The sequence below is a fragment of the Salvelinus sp. IW2-2015 genome, linkage group LG4q.1:29 (genome assembly GCF_002910315.2).
Source record: "Salvelinus sp. IW2-2015 linkage group LG4q.1:29, ASM291031v2, whole genome shotgun sequence".
NCBI classification, from domain to species: Eukaryota; Metazoa; Chordata; class Actinopteri; order Salmoniformes; family Salmonidae; genus Salvelinus; species Salvelinus sp. IW2-2015.
Window position 1 is genome coordinate 41,423,339 of NC_036842.1, and position 20,995 is coordinate 41,444,333.

The 20,995-nt window shown below is 41.2% G+C and overlaps 1 protein-coding gene across 3 annotated transcripts in view; it reads right to left on the minus strand.

The window, feature by feature from the left end:
• Positions 1-20,995, minus strand: part of si:dkeyp-19e1.3 (uncharacterized) — a 110,945-nt gene that overhangs the window by 65,638 nt on the left and 24,312 nt on the right. For all 3 annotated transcript variants that reach the window (XR_011479648.1, XM_023984708.2, XM_070442909.1), the window contains one exon: positions 4,268-4,341. Coding sequence is in view for 2 of the 3 variants with exons in the window: in XM_023984708.2 (XP_023840476.1) it covers positions 4,268-4,333 (66 nt within the window). In the remaining variant the exon portion in view is untranslated. The remainder of the gene's footprint in view (positions 1-4,267; positions 4,342-20,995) is intronic.

Below are 20,995 nucleotides of genomic sequence, written 5' to 3' on the forward strand. Positions count from 1 at the left end.
TTTACATTCTGTCAGAATATGTTATTGTTAGACATCAGGGATCCATGGAAATGAGAAGGGCCACAGTCTGGTACAAGTCAACAGGACAGCTGTGAGTTGGGAGGAATTTGGGCCTGAGGTCAGGTCAGATGAAGTGAGGAAGAACAGATATCACTAAAGTTCGGTCGAGCAACAGAGGTATATTGGCTGTTCAGATGTGTAAGGAGGAGACCCAGCATAGGAGGAAGGGTTAAATACCAGAGCTTGTGTGAATATGTCCATCTGTTCAGCTGTCTGACGCTTTGGGTGAATAAACTTGGTTTGAGCTCTTCATTAGTTGTCCGTCAGATTTTACCCTGTTATTTAGAACCTAACAATATACATGAGTCATGGCAATATTTAGCCTAATAGTCTAGCAATTATACCATTCAGTTCTCAGTTTATATATATATTTTAAGTATCCTAGTTTAACGGCTAGCTAGTTAGCGGGGTGCGCGCTAATAGCGTTTCAATCAGTGACGTCACTTGCTCTGAGACCTTGAAGTAGTTGTTCCCCTTGCCGCGGCTTTTGTGGAGCGATGGGTAACGATGCTTTGTGGGAGGCAGTTGTTGATGTGTGCAGAGGGTCCCTGGTTCGAGCCCAGGTAGGGGCGAGGAGAGAGACGGAAGCTATACTGTTACACTTGCTTTGCTTGTTTATAACATTGCAAACTTTTTAGGATACTTATATTCAACTATAAAGTTTTCGGGGGTCACAGAGAGACAGAAACATCTTCGTTCCATGTTTAGCTGAGATTTTTTTGTGTGTAAAGTGACACGGGAGGGCAGACGGGGATCTAACAATGCCCTTAGCTGTTGTATGAGTGCGCTGATACAGTGATTTCATGTGCAGCGTTAATAAAGACGGTTTTGGGTCACAGCTTGGACATTTTAAAATGCTCTTACGAAGGTTCTAACGATGAACTTAGCCTTAAGATGCTTTTGGGAAACTGGGCCCAAAGCTGATAAAGAGTAAGGGAGACGAGGTAGAGAAGGGGTGACACTCTAGCAGGGGCCGTTCTGTGTGTGTCGGCTACTGTGAGTGTGACTGAGTGACACACGGAGCAGTGAGGGTGGGAGGGAGAGACGAGACGGCAACCAACCAAGCCTACTCATGCTATAGTAGACTACTAGCTGCCATAGCTAACGTTAGGTTATCCAATATGATTATGTCTTGACTGCATCAAACCGGAAGAAGCTAGTTAAGCTAGCTAGCTTGGCTAATTGAGGCTGCATGCGCTCTCATTCTACACAGTTACAAACATTCAGAATATGTTGGCTGTTGTAGCGCTGTCTCTTATACACATCTAGATGTGTATAAGAGACAGATAGTAGACTACTAGCTGCCATAGCTAACGTTAGGTTATCCAATATGATTATGTCTTGACTGCATCAAACCGGAAGAAGCTAGTTAAGCTAGCTAGCTTGGCTAATTGAGGCTGCATGCGCTCTCATTCTACACAGTTACAAACATTCAGAATATGTTGGCTGTTGTAGCGTATCCTTCGCCTTTAACTTTTAATCCCGTAATTTTAACACCATCTTCCATTGATTAGTATCTCCTATCTTTTGCCACACACAGAGGCTCTATCACTATAGCCCAGGGGTCGGGAACCTTTTTGACTAAGAGAGCCATGAAAGCAAAAAATTTGGAAATTTATTTCAGTGAGAGCCATATAATATATTTTAAAAGTGAATTCAACTAAATGTCAGTATAATAAGCCTCTGAATTTATTTATTATTATTATTTATTTATTTATTTATTTATTCTTAAATAATGTTGTTATAATACTCACCATTAATGCGACTTCTGGTGCTGCATGGATTTGCTGATGTCTTTGTAGTCTGGTTGGTACTTGGTGAGGTTAAGCTTCATGCAAGCGTTGAGGCTTTCATCCGTTAAACGTGATCGTAGGTTGGACTTGATGTTTTTAAGATGTGAGAATGACTGCTCACATGCATACGTAGATCCAAACATGGTCAATACAGCAATACTCACACGCTGCAGTGTGTGGTATGTGACAGGAAGCGCGTTCCAAGTTTTGAGAATCAGCTGGTCTTCGGGTTGAAGTTTTTTCATTTCTGTCCACATGTGCTTGCTCGCCAACTCCGCTTTCTGTCGTGTGATTCTTTCCAAATCTTCATTCAGTGACTTGAACTGCGGCGCTGCATTTYTGTCCTTCACTTGCGTTTCCTCCACTTTGTTTGCCATCACGATGGTACGATCATGAACAGTTCTTGCCGACAGAGGCATGTCTTMTATCCGTTTAATTATCTTGTCTTTGTTCGGAAGATCATCAAAAAGTTCATTGGCTACATCCAGCATGAACGTTTTAGCATACTCGCCATCTGTGAATGGTTTTCCGTTCCTCACTATTGCTAAAGATCCAGCAAAGCTAGCGGAATTATAGTCACCTTGCCGGGTCCATACGCGGAGTTGCTGCTGGCTAGCTTGCACCCTGCTCAGTAGCTCTTGGCACGCTTTCTTTCTGCTGTCTCCCGCAGGGTATTTTGATGCAAAGGTAGCATGGCGCGTGTCGAAGTGCCGCTTTACATTCGACCGTTTCATCGATGTAATTTTGTCATTGCAAATTAGACACACCGCAGAACCTGCTCTCTCCACAAAGGCGAATTCTCGGTCCATTCGTCCTGAAATGTACGATACTCGTCATCTTTTTTTCTTTTCGCCATCTTCTTCGTCGAAGGGTTAGCTTTGAGCTAATGACCGAGCAGACTGATTCAAAAGGAGGCGTTTACCTGTTTTACCTAGCAACGGCCAACGTAGGCCAGATCATTTAATAAAAATAATGGACAATTGCTCCTGCAGCCCTGAACAGGACATGAGCAGTGAAAAATCGATGATGGATTAAAACAAGGAGTTGTAGCGATGAGACAAGATAGTAATTACTAGCGATTGGATACCACGAAAATTGGGGATAAAGAATGATAAAATGTATATAAAAAAAAAAAAAAAAAAGTGAGAATATTTTGTTTTATCTGCGAGCCAGATGCAATCATCAAAAGAGCCACACCTGGCTCGGGAGCCATAGGTTCCCGACCCCTGCTATAGCCTATTACAACTTTGATGACTTATGATTGGAGAAGCTACACAAGCCACTCTTGTGAAAAGCAAGAGTCAGCAGCATAAAGATACAATGTCTCTCCCTCTTTCTACTGCAGCAGTCGCATTCGGATCTGTATGGGTCCTTCCGGACAAATCAGTTAAAATTACACAGACCCAATACCTGTGACAATCATGTCAGATCCGACCCAAACCAGTGACAATATTTAGAATTCTGAATCCAGGTACAGGTGGATTCGTGAAGACCTCTACGCTGGGGCTTCGCTTCACCATAAAGCTGCTCTATTTACCCTTATTTTGGGTTGCAAAATCACCCAAACTTTCCCAAAAGTACACTGGAATAAAAGAAGAAGCTTCCCCTACCCTTCATTAGAGTTTTACATTTACTTGACTGTTTATCAAAGGTTTCAGCTAGGCTGTTCTGAGTGTCTGCCGGTCTAATGTCATCAGTTGCATGGAGGCTAGGCAGGGGACAGGGACGGCACAGTCTGTCCCTACAGTCAGCCGTCAGTACTGGGCACAGCTGTCTGTGGTCCTTCATTTGAGCAGTCCCTTCAACTAATCTTCCACAAGTGCACAGCAAGAGTGGCTGAAGACTGAAGACATTTCTAATAAAGGGACAATCTGGGATTCGAAAACAACAAAGCGCTCCACTTGTTTAGGTAAACAGCTGAGGGATGGGGTTGGAGAAATGTAATCACTCTCAAATTCATAGACCATCTATGAGATCAAAATGTTTTGAAGCTATACAGGTTTTTATTTTTATTTTTTACAAACAATGGAGTAAAACAAAATAATATTTTGGGTTCTGATTGAGTACATGCAATCATAAGTTATATTCTTTAAGATCAAATGGCCAGGCCTATGTATCATCAATTCAAAAGTTTTTTTTTTTTTTTTACCAATCCCAGATTGCTCGTTTCGTTTTGTAAACATCAAGTAAATCAATTTGAGTTTGTTGACAGTCTCGGCATCTAGGCTACAAATCATCTGAACAACAATCCAAATATAAATGAGGCAAACAGCCCTTGTCATACTTGATGGCACACACACACACACACTTGTCACTCACCTTGGGAAAATCTGAAATGGCACCATATGTGATTTTAAACTCAGCCCTCGTCTAGGCGACTTATAGAACCGATGATGTCACACACACAAACTCACCTTGTCATACTTGGAGATGATGTCAGCCCGTTCCTCTGCTATCAGCGTCTCAATGTCCTTCTTCATGTCAAAGTCTGAAGGGAGAGGGGGAAGAGAAGAGATGAGTTTTAACACAAGTCAACATTGATCGTCCATAATAGGCATGATATAACATAACACAACGCAAAGCTATACAAAAACACCCGAATCACAAGGAGTCTAGTACCTTAGTCTATTCTATTCTTAGTTCCTATTTGTCTAATAAGACATCTAAAGTGGTTCTCTGAGCCACTTATCCTGATCACTAGCACTAAGCCAAACAGGGCTGTGACAAAACCAGCATCAAAATATTTTTTCCATGGCAAAAATGAAACACGAAGCAGACCAAACTCTTCGGTCCTATAAAAACCTGCTGTTTGTAAAATATTGTGTGCTATAGCTTGGAAAATAACAAATGGGACAGGATGACCACGATGTTTGTTTACAACATTAGGGCTGTTTTCCTAAAGAAGTGAAATCCACTTCATGTTTTGTTTCCTTGCCACGATACTAACAAGTATCGCGATACTGGTATTGTCACTACCCTACCAAACAATAGCATAGTATGAGGTTCAAAGGTCATGGATCAGAATAACTAATCAATCAACTGCTCGATCAAGGTCGTCTACAGGCTATATCATCATCAGTCACTGTCCTAAATACTGGTAAAACTTAAGACACCTAATTGCCAAAAGAAAGTACAAGATAGGTATGTGGCACATCCTATGAGCAAGCAAAGTAACAATCCATATAGGGCCTAGTTCACAACTATGTATTAACGAGACCACCTGTTATTTTTGGTATTTCTCACTGCCTACTATCCTTCGATGTTCCATTTAAAATTAGTACCAGCAAATAGATGGTCCACCACATGCAAATCCAGTACTCATAGCTTAAGTTCACACATCAACTAGGCAAGGTCTGGAGAAGTGAGCTGGAGCAGACATTTAGTATACTGTACTTCAGCAGTTGCATGTGATGACAGGACAAACCCCAAACTGTAGGCAACATTCCTATGCACAACAGGTAGCAATATCAATAACTTTTACTACTAGCCTTGCTTCGTGCCACAAAGACACAAGGATGGTGAAAGAAACAATAGTTGGTCTACATTATCTCCAGTCTTCACCTGATCTGATTATGTACAAGGTCGGCATAGCACAGTGAGAGCAGACAGTGGTCAAAATAACTTTGGCCTATTTAGGGAAAGATGTTTCCCCACAATGTGTTGTTAGTAACAATAGAATAGCACATTATGTGAAGCCCTTATCAAAGTCTCTTTGGTTCTACACCGTTGAGCCGGCAAGAGATATGGGTCGGAAAACGTATCGCAATATAGGGATGGGATATGCCACTGCACCTAAAATTTTACCTTAACTTCTTTGGGGTAGGGGGCAGCATTTTCACGTCCGGATGAAAAGCATGCCCAGAGAAAACGGCCTGCTACAAAGCCATAAAAGCTAGAATATGCATATTATTAGTAGATTTGGATAGAAAACWCTCTAAAGTTTCTAAAACGGTTTGAATGATGTCTGAGTATAACAGAACTCATATGGCAGGCAAAAARRTGAGAAAAAATGCAACCAGGAAGTGGAAAATCTGAGGTCGGTTGATTTAACTTAGCTCCTATTGAAGATAGTGGGATATTGGTAATGTTGCACTTCCTAAGGCTTCCACTAGATGTCAACAGTCTTTAGAACCTTGTCTGATGCTTCTACTGTGAAGTGGGGCCGAATGAGAGTGGATTGAGTAAGGTCTACCATGACCTGAACATGCGCTGATCATGCGCGTTCATGTGAGAGCGAGCTCTGTTCCAACGCACTTCTGAAGACAAAATAATTCTCCGGTTGTAACATTATCGAAGAACTATGTTAAAAACATCCTAAAGATTGATTCAATACTTCATTTGTGATGTTTTTACGGACTGTAATAACTTTTTAAACTTTTCGTCCGTACTTTCCGCTGGACTTGCCCGCGCGTCGTGAGTTTGGAAAGTGTACTGAACGCTAGAACAAGGAGGAATTTGGACATAAATGGACATTATCGAACAAAACAAACATTTATTGTGGAACTGGGATTACTGGGAGTGCATTCTGATGAAGATCATCAAAGGTAAGTGAATGTTTACAATGTTATTTCTGACTTCTGTTGACTGCACAATATGGCGGATATACTTGTCTTGATTGGGCTCTGAGCGCCATGCTCAGATTATTGCATGGTTTGCTTTTTCCGTAACGCTTTTTTGAAATCTGACACAGCGGTTGCATTAAGGAGAAGTGCATCTAAAATTACATGCATAACAGTTGTATCTTTTAGCAATGTTTATTATGAATATTCCTGTAAATTGATGTGGCTCTCTGCAAAATCAAAGGATGATTTGGAACTTGTGAACGTAACGCGCCAATGTAAACTCAGATTTTTGGATATAAATATGAACTTTACTGAACAAAACATACATMTATTGTGTAACATGAAGTCCTATGAGTGTCATCTGATGAAGATCATCAAAGGTTAGTGGTTCATTTTATATATATTTTTGCTTTTGTGAATCCTCTCTTTGGCTGGAAAAATGGCTGTGTAATTCCGTGAATAGGCACTCACCTAACAATCGTTTGGTTTGCTTACGTCTTAAAGCCTTTTTGAAATCGGACACTGTGGCTGGATTTACATCAAGTGTATCTTTAAAATGGTGTAAAATACATGTATGTTTGAGGAATTTTAATTATGGGATTTCTGTTGTTTTGAATTTGGCGCCCTGCAGTTTCACAGGCTGTTGAAGAGGTGGGACGCTACCGTCTCACGTACCCTAGAGAGGTTAATACACACTGCTCCATTGAGAAGATTGAAATACTGCTCGTTTTCCTGGAAATCTGGTATTTTCGTCCTCGTGCTAGCTAGCAGTAACATTTGCATAAATTAACATGGGATAAATGAGGACCATAGGAATACAGAGGTAGCTTTTGTGAATGGTACTGCTTCAAGACATTCAGGCTATTCTAACTTCAAATTCTTTAAAATCTTTATTAACTATAGACATTTGCATAAAATAACTAACCAACAGTAACTCTTGAACCGTTCACGCTAGAGACACCAAACCAACTTTCACATGTTCAGGCTTATCCAATCAATCTATCTACTTTTTCAAACTATAACCAGTCAATACCACTACTATATCACAACCATAAATACGTTAACATCTAGCAAGAACACCACATTTTCAAGTTGTGATGATTTATTTGTTAGGAATGAAAAGCTGACTGAAGACTGGACGGCCAGGTATTCGTGCAGTTTAGTCCATTTCTGTGGTAACGTGGACTCTTAACGTGATGAAACTTTGTTGCTCCTTGCTAAAACAAGCAAGGTGTTGTAGCTAACGAGTCTTCAGTTGCCTATAGGCAATGCTCCCCCTCCCTGCAGCAGCACGTAGAAATATAATGAAAATTATATTTCTATGGCAGCAAGAAGTCAGGAGAGGAAACATTTGTATATATTTTGCTATAATGGTGACCGCAGCAGTCATTTGGCTCACCAATAACCATCATCTAAAATTACATGACCAATACAGCTCTAACAAATGAGCTAGGCTCCGACAGCCTAGGCTATGATTAGCCTACATAAAAACTATTGACAATGGTGAAGTCTCTTCTCCTTATCTGGAGCCATAGAAGTGTCACAGAGTAGGAGTGCTGATTTAGGATCAGGACCCTGCTGTCAATGTAGTCTTGTTCATTGTGATCTAAAAGGCAAAACTGGTTCTAAAATCAGCACTCCTACGCTGACACGCTTGTTTGCTTACATACAGCCCCTGGCCATCAATCTCAACACTTTTTTATACAACAGTTTGCCTAAGCAATGACATGAGTTATGCTGAAAAATATGAAAATCATGAAGACAAGTGAATAACCAGGTCCCAAAGCACATAAAGTAACACAGCCAATTTCTTATCTAAGCTCGTGTTCATTAGGACAAAACTGAAAACTTTTAAAAATGTTTTGCAACAGAAAGCAAAAATTAGCATTTATTATTGGACAAGTCTAGGTTGGTCCCAAACTATTTGTCTGTTTTCTTCCGTTTGGTGCCTAATGATCACGACCCAGCCATATTCTTATCTAAGCTCCAGAACCTTTCTAGGTCTGAGCTGCTTTTTTTCATCTTGAGGTGGCCAGGTTGTGTTAAAGGCTCGATGCAGCCATTATCTCAATATCAAATAATTTCTGGGTAACAATTGTTTTATTATTAAAATGGTCAAAAAGAAACAAAAAGAGAGCTTCTTAGCAGGGAGCAATTTCTCAAACAAGACGTTCGCTAGGACTGCCTGGGAGTGCCTAATTAGACGAGCCTAATGGGAGGGATATGTAACCTGAAAACTAGCTGTTATTGGCATAAAGATTTGAAACTGTATTTGTTATTGGTTTATTAACTTATATCGCCTGGTAATGTCGCCAGGGAGGCCAAAACTCCATCCCACCAAAATAGGCTGAAATTTCAGGCATTCTTTTCAAACAGCTTACACTAAAACGGCATTATCATCATTTTCACAGTATCATTGCAACCTCAGTTTGGAAATATATACTGAACAAAAAATATAAACGCAACATGTAAAGCGTTGGTCCCATGTTTCATGAGCTGAAATAAAGATCCAATAAGTTTGTCAGACCAGCAGGGATCGTCAGACCAGCCAGAGAATACTGCGGAGTATTTCTGTCTAATAAAGCCCTTTGTGGGGAAAACAATTATTGGCTAGGTTGACTGCTCCCCAGTGGGTGGCCCTGCCCAATTATGTGATATCCATAGATTATGGCCTAATGAATTAATTTCAATTGACACATTTCTTAAATGAACTAACTCCGTCAAATCGTTGAAATTGTTGGATGTTGCGTTTCGATTTTTGTTCAGTATATACATAACACAGGTAATCAGGTTTTTGAGCGCACTGGGCCTTTAAAAGGCTACTCTTAAGATTTCCAGTCTGCTTCCTGTGTTATGACCCTCAGACTGCTGATAATATTGTGTTTGGTCAGGAAGAGAAGGAAACACCGCCACCACTCCTTCAATACAAGGGATGATGGTGATGTTGGTGACTTGGACTAATATTTATGTGAGGCTAGTGGGGGAAAAAATGGAGTGTCCCCTACTGAACAGGATCTCAGGTCACAAAGTGCACTGCTCTCTGGGCTAGTTCTTGCATGTGTGTTTGCATGTAGTCAGCACGGCCACTGAGCAGCCAGGTCAAATTACGTCCAACACTGTCCTTATTTTGTCTGTGAATCACACGCAACAGCTGAGTTCCACCTTCTTTGTCGGTTGAGTCAAAGCATGATGGATTATGATCAATTCAAAGTGCCTTGCTTTATTAGGGGTTTATTTTCAAGTGGGGACTAGCCGTGATCAGCAGAGTATGAAACAGAAGACAGACTAACAAGTGAATAAGCAGAAGCGGAGGAAGAGATGAGTGGGCAAGATGACACTACTTAACTACTGTACACCATCCATGCACTTGGAAAACTGTTACAGAGGGAGGGAGCGTGTGAAATACATATTTTTTAAATGCTTTGGCAATATTTGCAGACTGTACTACATGCAAATCAAGCACTAATAAATCAGAACATCTGAGAGATTGCGAGGGCGAGAGAGGTGAGAAAAAGGGTGTATGGGAAAGTGAAAGAGAGAAAGGAGATATTTTGATGTAGAGTGCGAGCAAAAGGCCTATTCAAATCAGTGGCATGTATAGTAGTCACATTACACAAAATAGGTAGCGAGACAGTAAACCTTCATAGTAGCCTTAGTATATAGGTGATTGTGTAAAAGTCAACCTGACCATGCACAAATAGAATTAGTAATTTTCAAATTAAAGCATGTTCCAATGTATCCTTAAGATCTACAGTACCAGTCAAAAGTTTGGACACCTACTCATTGAAGAGTTAATTTTTCTATAATGTAGAATAATAAATACATCAAAACTATGAAATAACACATATGGAATCATGTAGTAACCAAAAAAGTGTTAAACTCAAAATATGTATATTTGAGATTCTTCAAAGTAGCCACCCTTTGCCTTGATGACAGCAACGCACACTCTTGGCATTCTCTCAACCAGCTTCATGAGGTAGTCACCTGGAATGCATTTCAATTAACAGGTGTGCCTTGTTAAAAGTTAATTTATGGAATTTCTTTCCTTCTTAATGCGTTTGAGCTAATCAGTTGTATTCTGACAAGGTAGGGGTGGTATACATAAGATAGCCCTATTTGGTAAAAGCCAAGTCCATATTATGGCAAGAACAGCTCAAATAAGCAAATAGAAATGACAGTCCATCATTACTTTAATTAAGACATGGTCAGACAATCCAGAACATTTTAAGAACTTTGAAAGTTTCTTCAAGTGCAGTCGCAAAAATCATCAAGCACTATGATGAAACTTGCTCTCATGAGGACCGCCACAGGATAGGAAGACCCAGAGGTACCTCTGCTGCAGAGGATACGTTCATGAGTTGACACCACAGAAATTGCAGCCCAAATAAATGCTTCAGAGTTCAGACAGACAGACACACCTCAACATAAACTGCTCAGAAGAGATCAGGCGTTCATGGCCGAATTGCTGCAAAGAAACCACTACTAAAAGACACCAATAAGAAGAAGACGTGCTTGTGGCAAGAAACACAAGCAATGGACATTAGACCGGTGGAAATCTGTCCTTTGGTCTGATGAGTCCAAATTATAAATTTTTGTTCCAACCGCCGTGTCTTTGTGAGACACAGAGTAGGTGGTGTGGTTCCCACTGTGAAGCATAGAGGTGGTGTGATGGTGCTTTGCTGGTGACACTGTCTGGGATTTATTTAGAATTCAAGGTACACGTAGCCAGCATGACTACCACAGCATTCTGCAGCGATACACCATCCCATCTGGTTTGCGCTTAGTGGGACTATCATTTATTTGTCAACAGAACAATAACCTAACACACCTCCAGGCTGTGTAAGGGCTATTTGACCAAGAAGGAGAGTGATGGAGTGCTGCAAACCACTAAAGATTAGTGCCCACATTCAGGCACTAGATTTACTGGTAATTACTTCTGTTTTATATGCCTTATTCATTTTCCACCATGTTATGTCAGCATAAAAAAAAACTCAGGTTTCTCTGTCAAATAACTGCGAATCTGTCTCCATCCAGTGGTCGGCTGGGTCGTAACAATACATTTTATCAGCTAATTGCCAAGTCAAAGGGGAATCCTTAGAAAAGCTGCTCTCTTGTTCAACTTGCTCATGACACAGACGTCACTGGATTCCTATCAAGCAGGAGTTTCTAAATATATATACACATATACAGTTGAAGTCGGAAGTTTACATAGACTTAGGTTGGAGTCATTAAAACTTGTCTTTCAATCACTCCACAAATGTCTTGTTAACAAACTATAGTTTTGGCAAGTTGGTTAGGACATCTACTTTGTGCATGACAAGTAATTTTTCATACAATTGTTAACAGACAGATTCTTTCACTGTATCACAATTCCAGTGGGTCAGAAGTTTACATACACAAAGTTGAATGTGCCTTTAAACAGCTTGGTAAATTCCAGAAAATGATGTCATGGCTGTAGAAGCTTCTGATATGCTAATTGACATAATTTGAGTCAATTGGAGATGTACCTGTGGATGAATTTCAAGGCCTACCTTCAAACTCAGTGCCTCTTTGCTTGACATCATGGTAAAATCAAAAGAAATCAGCCAAGACCTCAAAAAAATTTGTAGACCTCCACAAGTCTGGTTCATCCTTGGGAGCAATTTCCAACTGCCTGAAGATACAACGTTCATCTGTACAATCAATAGTATGCAAGTATAAACACCATGGGACCACGCAGCCGTCACACCGCTCAGGAAGGAGACGCGTTCGTCTCCTAGAGATGAACGTACTTGCAAATCAATCCCAGAACAACAGCAAAGGACCTTGTGAAGATGCTGGAGGAAACAGGTACAAACGTATCTATATCCACAGTAAAACGAGTCATATATCAACATAACCTGAAAGGCCGCTCAGCAAGGAAGAAGCCACTGCTCCAAAACCGCCATAAAAAAGCCAGACTACGGTTTGTAACTGTACATGGGGACAAAAATCGTACTTTTTGGAGAAATGTCCTCTAGTCTGATGATACAAAAATATAACTGTTTGGCCATAATGACCATCGTTATGTTTTGAGGAAAAAGGGGGATGCTTGCAAGCCGAAGAACACCATCTCAACCGTGAAGCACTGGGGTGGCAGCATCATGTTGTAGGGGTGTTTTGCTGCAGGAGGGACTGGTGCACTTCACAAAATAGATAGCATCATGAGAACGGAAAATTATGTTGCTATATTGAAGCAACATCTCAAGACATCAGTCAGGAAGGTAAAGCTTGGTCGCAAATGGGTCTTCCAAATGGACAATGATCCCAAGCATACTTCCAAAGTTGTGGAAAAATGGCTTAAGGACAACAAAGTCAAGGTATTGGAGTGGCCATCACAATGCCCTGACCTCAATCCTATAGAGAATTTGTGGGCAGAATTGAAAAAGCATATGCGAGCAAGGAGGCCAAACCTGACTCAGTTACACCAGCTCTGTCAGGAGGAATGGGCCAAAATTCAGCCAACTTATTGTGGGAAGCTTGTGGAAGGCTACCCAAAACGTTTGACCCAAGTTAAACAATTTAAAGGCAATGCTACCAAATACTAATTGAGTGTATGTAAACTTCTGACCCACTGGGAATGTGATGAAAGAAATTAAAGCTGAAATAAATCACTGTACTATTATTCTGACTTCTCACATTCTTAAAATAAAGTGGTGATCCTAACTGACCTAAGACAGGGAATTTTTACTAGGATTAAATGTCAGGAATTGTGAAAAGCTGAGTTTAAATGTATTTGGCTAAGGTGTATGTAAACTTCCAACTTCAACTGTATTTTTAATTTTTTAATTTAACTAGGAAAGTTCGTTAAGAACAAATTCTTATTCACAATGACGGCCTACCCCAGCCAAACCCTAACCCGGACGATGCTGGGCCAAATGTGCGCTGCCCTATGGGACTCCAAATCACAGCCGGTTGTGATACAGCCTGGAATCAAACCAGGGTCTGTAGTGACGCCTCTACCACTGAGATGCAGTGCCTTGTGCTACCCGGGAGCCACATTTATCACAGCAGTATGATAAAGATTGCAACCAACACGCCGTTTTAATTCCCCCAAAATGTTGATTTAGACATTCACAATTTTGTCACATTTTAACACACTAATGTCATGACAGGTGAAAAAATGTAGGTAGATGTTCTTTAAATTGATTCTAACTATACACTTCTGGTCAAAAGTTTTAGAACACCTACTCATTCAAGGGTTTCTTTATTTTGACTATTTTCTACATTGCAGACAAATAGTGAAGACATCAAAACTATGAACACATATTGAATCATGTAGTAACCAAAAAAAGTGTTAAACATATCAAAATATATGTTAAATTTGAGAATTTTCAAATGCCCACCCTTTGCCTTGACAGCTTTGCACATTCCTGGCATTCTCTCAACCAGCTTCACCTGGAATGCTTTTCCAACAGTCTTGAAGGAGTTCCCACATATGCTGAGCACTTGTTGGCTGCTTTTCCTTCACTCTGCAGTCCAACTCATCCCAAACCATCTCAATTGGGTTGAGTTCGGGTGATTGTGGAGGCCAGGTCATCTGATGCAGCACTCCATCACTCTCCTTTTTGGTCAAATAGCCCCTACACAGCCTGCAGGTGTGTGTTGGTCATTGTCCTGTTGAAAAACAAATGATCGTGGGACTAAACCCAAACCAGATGGGATGGCGTATCGCTGCAGAATGCTGTGGTAGCCATGCTGGTTAAGTGTGCCTTGAAATCTAAATAAATCACAGTGTCACCAGCAAAGCACCCACACACCATAACACCTACATGCTTTACGGTGGGAAACACACATGCGGAGATCATCCGATCACCCACACTACATCTTACAAAGACAATGCGGTTCGAACCAAAAATCTCAAATATATTTAGATTTTTTTTAAACACGTTTTTGGTTACTACATGATTCCATATTTGTTACTTCAGTTTTAATTTCTTCACTGTTATTCTACAACGTAGAAAATAGTAAAAATAAAGAAAAACCCTTGAATGATTAGGTGTTCGAAAACTTTTGACTGGTAGTGTACATAAAAACAAAGAATGAAAAGGCTATGATATCATATTTGTATTTGGTTAATTATACGTTTATTTATTTAGTAGATCATGTGGGTTTGAAAAGTATTGTTTTTTTCTCAGACAAACAATTCCAGGTGAAACCAACAATACATTATTCAAAATATTGCCTTCTTACAAAACAGTTAACAGCTGTCAACTCATGAGATTTTATTTGCTTTATTTCTCCAACATGCCATTATTTACAAGTCCACTTTTGGGGGGTATACACCTCCCCCAAGGTGTACTATAGACACTTCAAAAATGTTATTCATATTTTGTTTGTCCATTCTGTGAGACATGAAAGTTGTGTTTGTGTGCAAATGCCATGTCCATAATGCTGGAATTACCCATATATTACCCAGTGCAGAGTAAGAGTGAAAGACATGGGTAAAAGAAAGAGAGAGGTGGAGTGATATTCTGAACTGCGGCCAAAACAATGATGACATTAAGGATGCTCGTCTTTCTGCAGGGCAGGGGCCCGAATTACATAATTTCCTGTTGGTGACCGCAGGATCTAACTCTGGCATACAAATGTCCTGTGACGGAATGTTTGCCAATATGACATTTGTTGAGCAGCTCATCAAACTCATGCACATGTTTCTCAGCATATGTATGTGTAAATAAAACCAGTCTAGGCCTTATACCAAGACGCATGGTTTGAAACTATGATTAATGCCCCTAGCATTACATATTTAAAGTACATTTAGCAAATCTTTAAAATCAGACTGCTTCCATGCTTTTGGCCTACTCACCAACGGTTATGGATGAAGACCGTCATGAAAATAAATAACCGTCATAACCGTTAAAAACCATGGCCTCTTAATAACGTGATAAAACTTTGTTGCCCTTTGCTGAAACAAGCAGGGTTTTGTCACAAACGAGTCTTTGGTTGCCTAGGCAACGCCCCCTCCCTGCAGCACACCTATAAATAGAATGAATAGAAGGGGCTTAGAACCTCTAACCCTGGGAATTTGACTGGTTATCTCATGTGTACACTCGCAATGGCTGCCTGGTATTATGATGCAATCTATTCCATAGTAATGTAGAATGATTATTAAAATGTTAACCGATGTGGTTCATGCAATGGAATGTATTTTTTGTAATGTCAGTTGAATCAACAAATATTGACGCTTACTTCCGGCTGCCAGTCTACCCATTATGCCATAATTGACTTGAATATTACGCCCTTCTATTGCAGCTCATGCAGTCAAGAGCAGAGGAGAAAATGTGCGGTGACCACAATAATTTGGCTGTCAATTACGGTCATCCAAAATTCCATGACTTTCACAGCCCTACCTCCTATCCACTACAATTGAATCATGGGGGCCAAAACCTTCTGTTGGTATATCATTACAGACTACTGGAGATGTGTGACCAGTTGGGAAGGAAGTTTCTCTCTTCTGCATGGCTACCCAGAATGTCATGTTCCCCTGGACGAGGCCTTACAGGAAGTAAACATTTCAGCAGACCAAGTGCGGAGACAAAAACAGCCAAGCAGCCAGACATTCAAAGGCCTGTTTTGGGGCAATTCCTGGATTATGTAAATGACATTTGCGCACAAAATTAAACGTCTCAGAATGAAGAAACTAAACACAAATTATACTTTTGATGTGTATACAGTAGCCCTTGGGGGGAGTGTATATAGGGCTGTTGCGGTGACCGTATTAATACAACACTGGCAGCCATGAGTCATGACCGCAGTAACATTCCACTTGATCGGTGAGTCACGGTAATCTCCCTTTATGCACTCTGGACATGCATTGGTAGTACCCAACTCTGGTACTCAGGACTCTATTGTCCTACAAACAACTCTGACATCAATGCAAATGAAATCGAAAATCACATCAAACACTCATCAACAAAGTACTGTGCTTTTAAAACTCAGCCTCAGAGAAGAATATCGATTTATACGCCGAGTCGGTGAGTGAGTTTATAAGGAGGTGTATTGGAGATGTTGTACCCACTGTGACTATTAAAACCTGTCCTAACCAAAAGCCGTGGATAGATAGCAGCAATTCGCACGAGTCGTATGTGGCAGGGTCTGTAATAGTTTGCAAGCTCTGCCACATCCGACAAGCGTCGGAGCCGGCGTAGTACGATTCGATCTTAGTCCTGTATTGATGCTTAGCCTGTTTGATGGTTCGTCGGAGGGCATAGCAGGATTTCTTATAACCTTCCGGGTTAGTCACATTCCTTGAAAGCGGCAGCTCTAGCCTTCAGCTCAGTGCGAATGTTGCCTATAATCCATGGCTTCTGGTTGGGGTATATACATACAATCACTGTGGGGACGACGTCCTCGATTCACGTATTGATAAAGCCAGTGACTGACGTGGTGTACTCAACGCCATCGGAAGAATCTCGGAACATATTCCGGTCTGTGCTAGCAAAACAGTCCTGTAGTTTAGCATCTGCTTCATCTGACCACTTTTTCTATTGGCCGAGTCACTGGTAATTCCTGCTTTAATTTCTGCTTGTAAGCAGGAATCAGGAGGAGAGTTGTGGTCAGATTTGCCAAATGGAGGGCAAGGAAGAGCTTTGTACACGTGTGTGGAGTGAAGTTGGTCTAGAATTTTTTTCCCTCTGGTTGCACATTTAACATGCTGATAGAAATTAGGTAAAACTGATTTAAATGAACCTGCATTAAAGTCCCTGGCCACTAGGAGCACCACCGCTGGATGAGTGTTTTCCTATTTGGTTATGTCGGAATACAGCTTATTGAGTGCGGTTTAAGTGCCAGCCTCGGTCTGTGGTGGAATGTAGACAGCATCAAAAAATACAGATGAAAACTCTCTAGGTAGATAGAGTATCTCATGATAAGCTGTATACCAGGTGAGCAGGTGAGCAAAACCCTGAGACTTCCTTAGATATCGTGCACCAGCTATTGTTTACAAATATGCATAGGCCCCCGCCCCGTGTCTTACCAGAAGCTGCTGTTCTGTCCTGCCGATAGTGTATAACCCGCCAGCTGTATGTTCTTAATGTCGTCGTTCAGCCACGACACGGTGAAACATAAGATATTACAGTTTTTAATGTCCCGTTGGTAGGATATACATGCTCATCCCATTTACTTTTTAGCAATTGAACGATAGCTAGCAGAACAGAAAGCAAGGGCAGATTAGCCACTCGTCGCCTGATCCTCACAAGGCATCCTGATCTCTTCCGCGAAACCTACGTTTCCTTTTCCTGCGAATCACGGGGATCTGGGCCTGGTCGGGTGTCCATAGTATATCCCTCGTGTCCGACTCATTGAAGAACTCCGTGTACAATTTGAGGTGAGTAATACCAGTTCTGATGTCCAGAAGCTTTTTTCAGTCATAAGAGACAGCAGCAGCAACATTATGTACAAAACAAGTTACGAACAATGCAATAAAACTAACAAAATAGCATTGTTGGTTAAGAGCTGCAAAGAAACCACTACTAAAGGACAGAGCACTCATTATGCATTTGGGTTCCAAGTTTTTACATGACCAATCAATCATAGCGAGTGGTTCCAAATACAAATTTGACATTATGCCACCCGTCGCTTGTAACATTTTTCAGCAAAGATGTGACAAAAACGTTACGGTGGAAGCAAATGTAAGTAATTATAACGTCATAACGAGTCAAGCAAAAAATGCACAATTGAGAGGAATGTTGTTTTTGTCAATGTTAGCTAGCTACCATTTAACCTATTTGATTAACTTTAGCTAGCTATGACAATCGTTTTTTATTGCTAGCACTCTATGGATTTGGATTATGGTTAATTGTTTAGTTAGCATGTCTAAACAAAAAAGACTCCACTTTCGTCAGATGATTACATGACCCATCAAGTAAGCCAGGTGTTTGACGGTGATTATGGCTATCTATTGTATAATAATACCGAAACATATGCAATTTGTCTTTCAGCATCAGTAGAACACGCCTGACTCTCCTCCACCAGTCATACAAAGAGAATGATCTAATGCCTCCCATCAAAAAGAGAGCTGGCCCAAGCAAGCACATCTTACACCTGAAGCATGAGGACTTGCAGCAAGTGGTGAACTTCAACACAACTACGCAGAGGATAATGCACTATTATTACCAAGATGATTATTTAAATTGGACCTCCATGATTGGCACTACTCTTATTGATCTCACCTTCTGTATTTTCCAGAGATACGTGTAGTTGGGCTGTGTGTCATCCATTTAACTTCCAGTTTCTGTATGCAGTGCTGCCGCTCTGCACATTTGTAGGTAAATGAAACTTACCTGATCTTGCATAAAAATAAAAAAACGTACGTTTTACGTTACATTTTCATTAACTTAATGTTATTTTGATGTTTGCTGGTGCACTATGCATTCTGACCCTATGCAACCAGGACCCATCTACTTTTTAACTCATTGCAAGTGTAGCTTGTTTAGTGTCAGCTGTGAAGGAATACTACAACAACAAGTCAACTACTTGACTGATGAAGGTATGTCGTCCAGCAAAGGCAGTGCCACAGTCGTCAACTACATGAACCATTTCTTAAGCAACTACGGAATTGTGATAACTGCAGTGGCCAAAACAAGAACGTGCTCTGGTATTGTGCCTGGCGGAGCAAGCACAAGCGCCGCCACAGTCTGGACGTTCACTTCCTGATTAAAGGCCACACCAAGTTTGCCCCCGACTGGTGCTTCAGCTTCATCAAGCAGCGCTTCAAAAAGACCAGAGTGAACACTTTGAGATTGCTGGTGTTGTGAAGGACAGGACTGTGATAGGGGTCAACATCCCAGAGCTGATTGGACTGGAGGATGGTACAGTGCTGGTGGAAAGCCATGGCTGGCGGCAACACCTGACTCCGTACTCCAGGCCGCTGCCATAGTTCAAGCAGTACCAGCACGTCAGGCAAATATAATTTTCATTGCATGAGGTTATTCTTCTTATCTAAACTTGGGAGTTGAATTGATGTTGATCAAGGTTGTAATGTCTTAATTGTTTTGTTATTTCCTGTTTTACAGCTTCGATGCTCTGGAGCCTGGTGTTGTTGTCACCAAGGAGCGTTCAGACTGTCGGGACCAGGTTTCAGTCGCTGCGCAACGCTGACATCCTTCCTCCCACAGACGGTCTGCCTATACAAGCACCATCTTGATGGGACACAGCTAGACACACTTACGTTCTTGAGAAGATCAGGGAGTTTTGCGACAAAGAGGCTATGGACATCAAATGCCATGCACCAAAGTCAAGGGCAGGACAGAAACAGGCTCTCCGAATATAGATTCCATTGTTCATGCGTGGTTCGGACGGACCAGTCATCAGCACTATCTGCAGTGCCTCTATTCAAATGACGGTCTCCTACGTTGCGATTTGATTTTTTTTTATGCTGCTGCTCAGCTACAGTTGAAGTCGGAAGTTTACATACACCTTAGCCAAATACATTTACTCAGTTTCACAATTCCTGACATTTGATCCCAGTAAAAATTCCCTGTCTTAGATCAGTTAGGATAACCACTATTTTGAGAATGTGAAATGTCAGAATAATAGGTGAGAGAATGATTTATTTCAGATTTTATTTCTTTCATCACATTCCCAGTGGGTAAGAAGTTTACATACCCTCAATTAGTATTCGGTAGCATTGCCTTTAAATTGTTTAACTTGGGTCAAACGTTTTGGGTAGCCTTCCACAAGCTTCCCACAATAAGTTGGGTGAATTTTGGCCCATTCCTCCTGACAGAGCTGGTGTAACTGAGTCTAGATTGTAGGCCTCCTTGCTCGCACATGCTTTTTCAGTTCTGCCCACAAATTCTCTATAGGATTGAGGTCGGCCATTTTGCCACAACTTTGGAAGTATGCTTGGGGTCATTGTCCATTTGAAAGCCCCATTTGCGACCAAGCTTTAACTTCCTGACTGATGTCTTGAGATGTTGCTTCAATGTATCCACATACTTTTCCGTCCTCATGATGCCATCTATTTTGTGAAGTGCACCAGTCCCTCCTGCAGCAAAGCACCCCCACAACATGATGCTGCCACCCCCGTGCTTCACGGTTGAGATGGTGTTCTTRGGCTTGCAAGCATCCCCCTTTTTCCTTAAAACATAACGATGTTCATTATGGCCAAACAGTTCTATTTTTGTTTCATCAGACCAGAGGACATTTCTCCAAAAAGTACGGTCTTTGTCCCCATGTGCAGTTGCAAATCGTAGTCTGGCTTTATTATAGCAGTTTTGGAGCAGTGGCTTCTTCCTTGCTGAGCGGCCTTTCAGGTTATGTCGATATAGGACTCGTTTTACTGTGGATATAGATACGTTTGTACCCGTTTCCTCCAGCATCTTCACAAGGTCCTTTGCTGTTGTTCTGGGATTGATTTGCACCAAAGTACGTTCATCTCTAGGAGACAGAACGCGTCTCCTTCCTGAGCGGTATGACAGCTGCGTGGTCCCATGGTGTTTATACTTGCGTACTATTGTTTGTACAGATGAATGTGGTACCTACAGGCGTTTGGAAATTGCTCCCAAGGATGAACCAGACTTGTGGAGGTCTACAATTCTTTTTGAGGTCTTGGCTGAT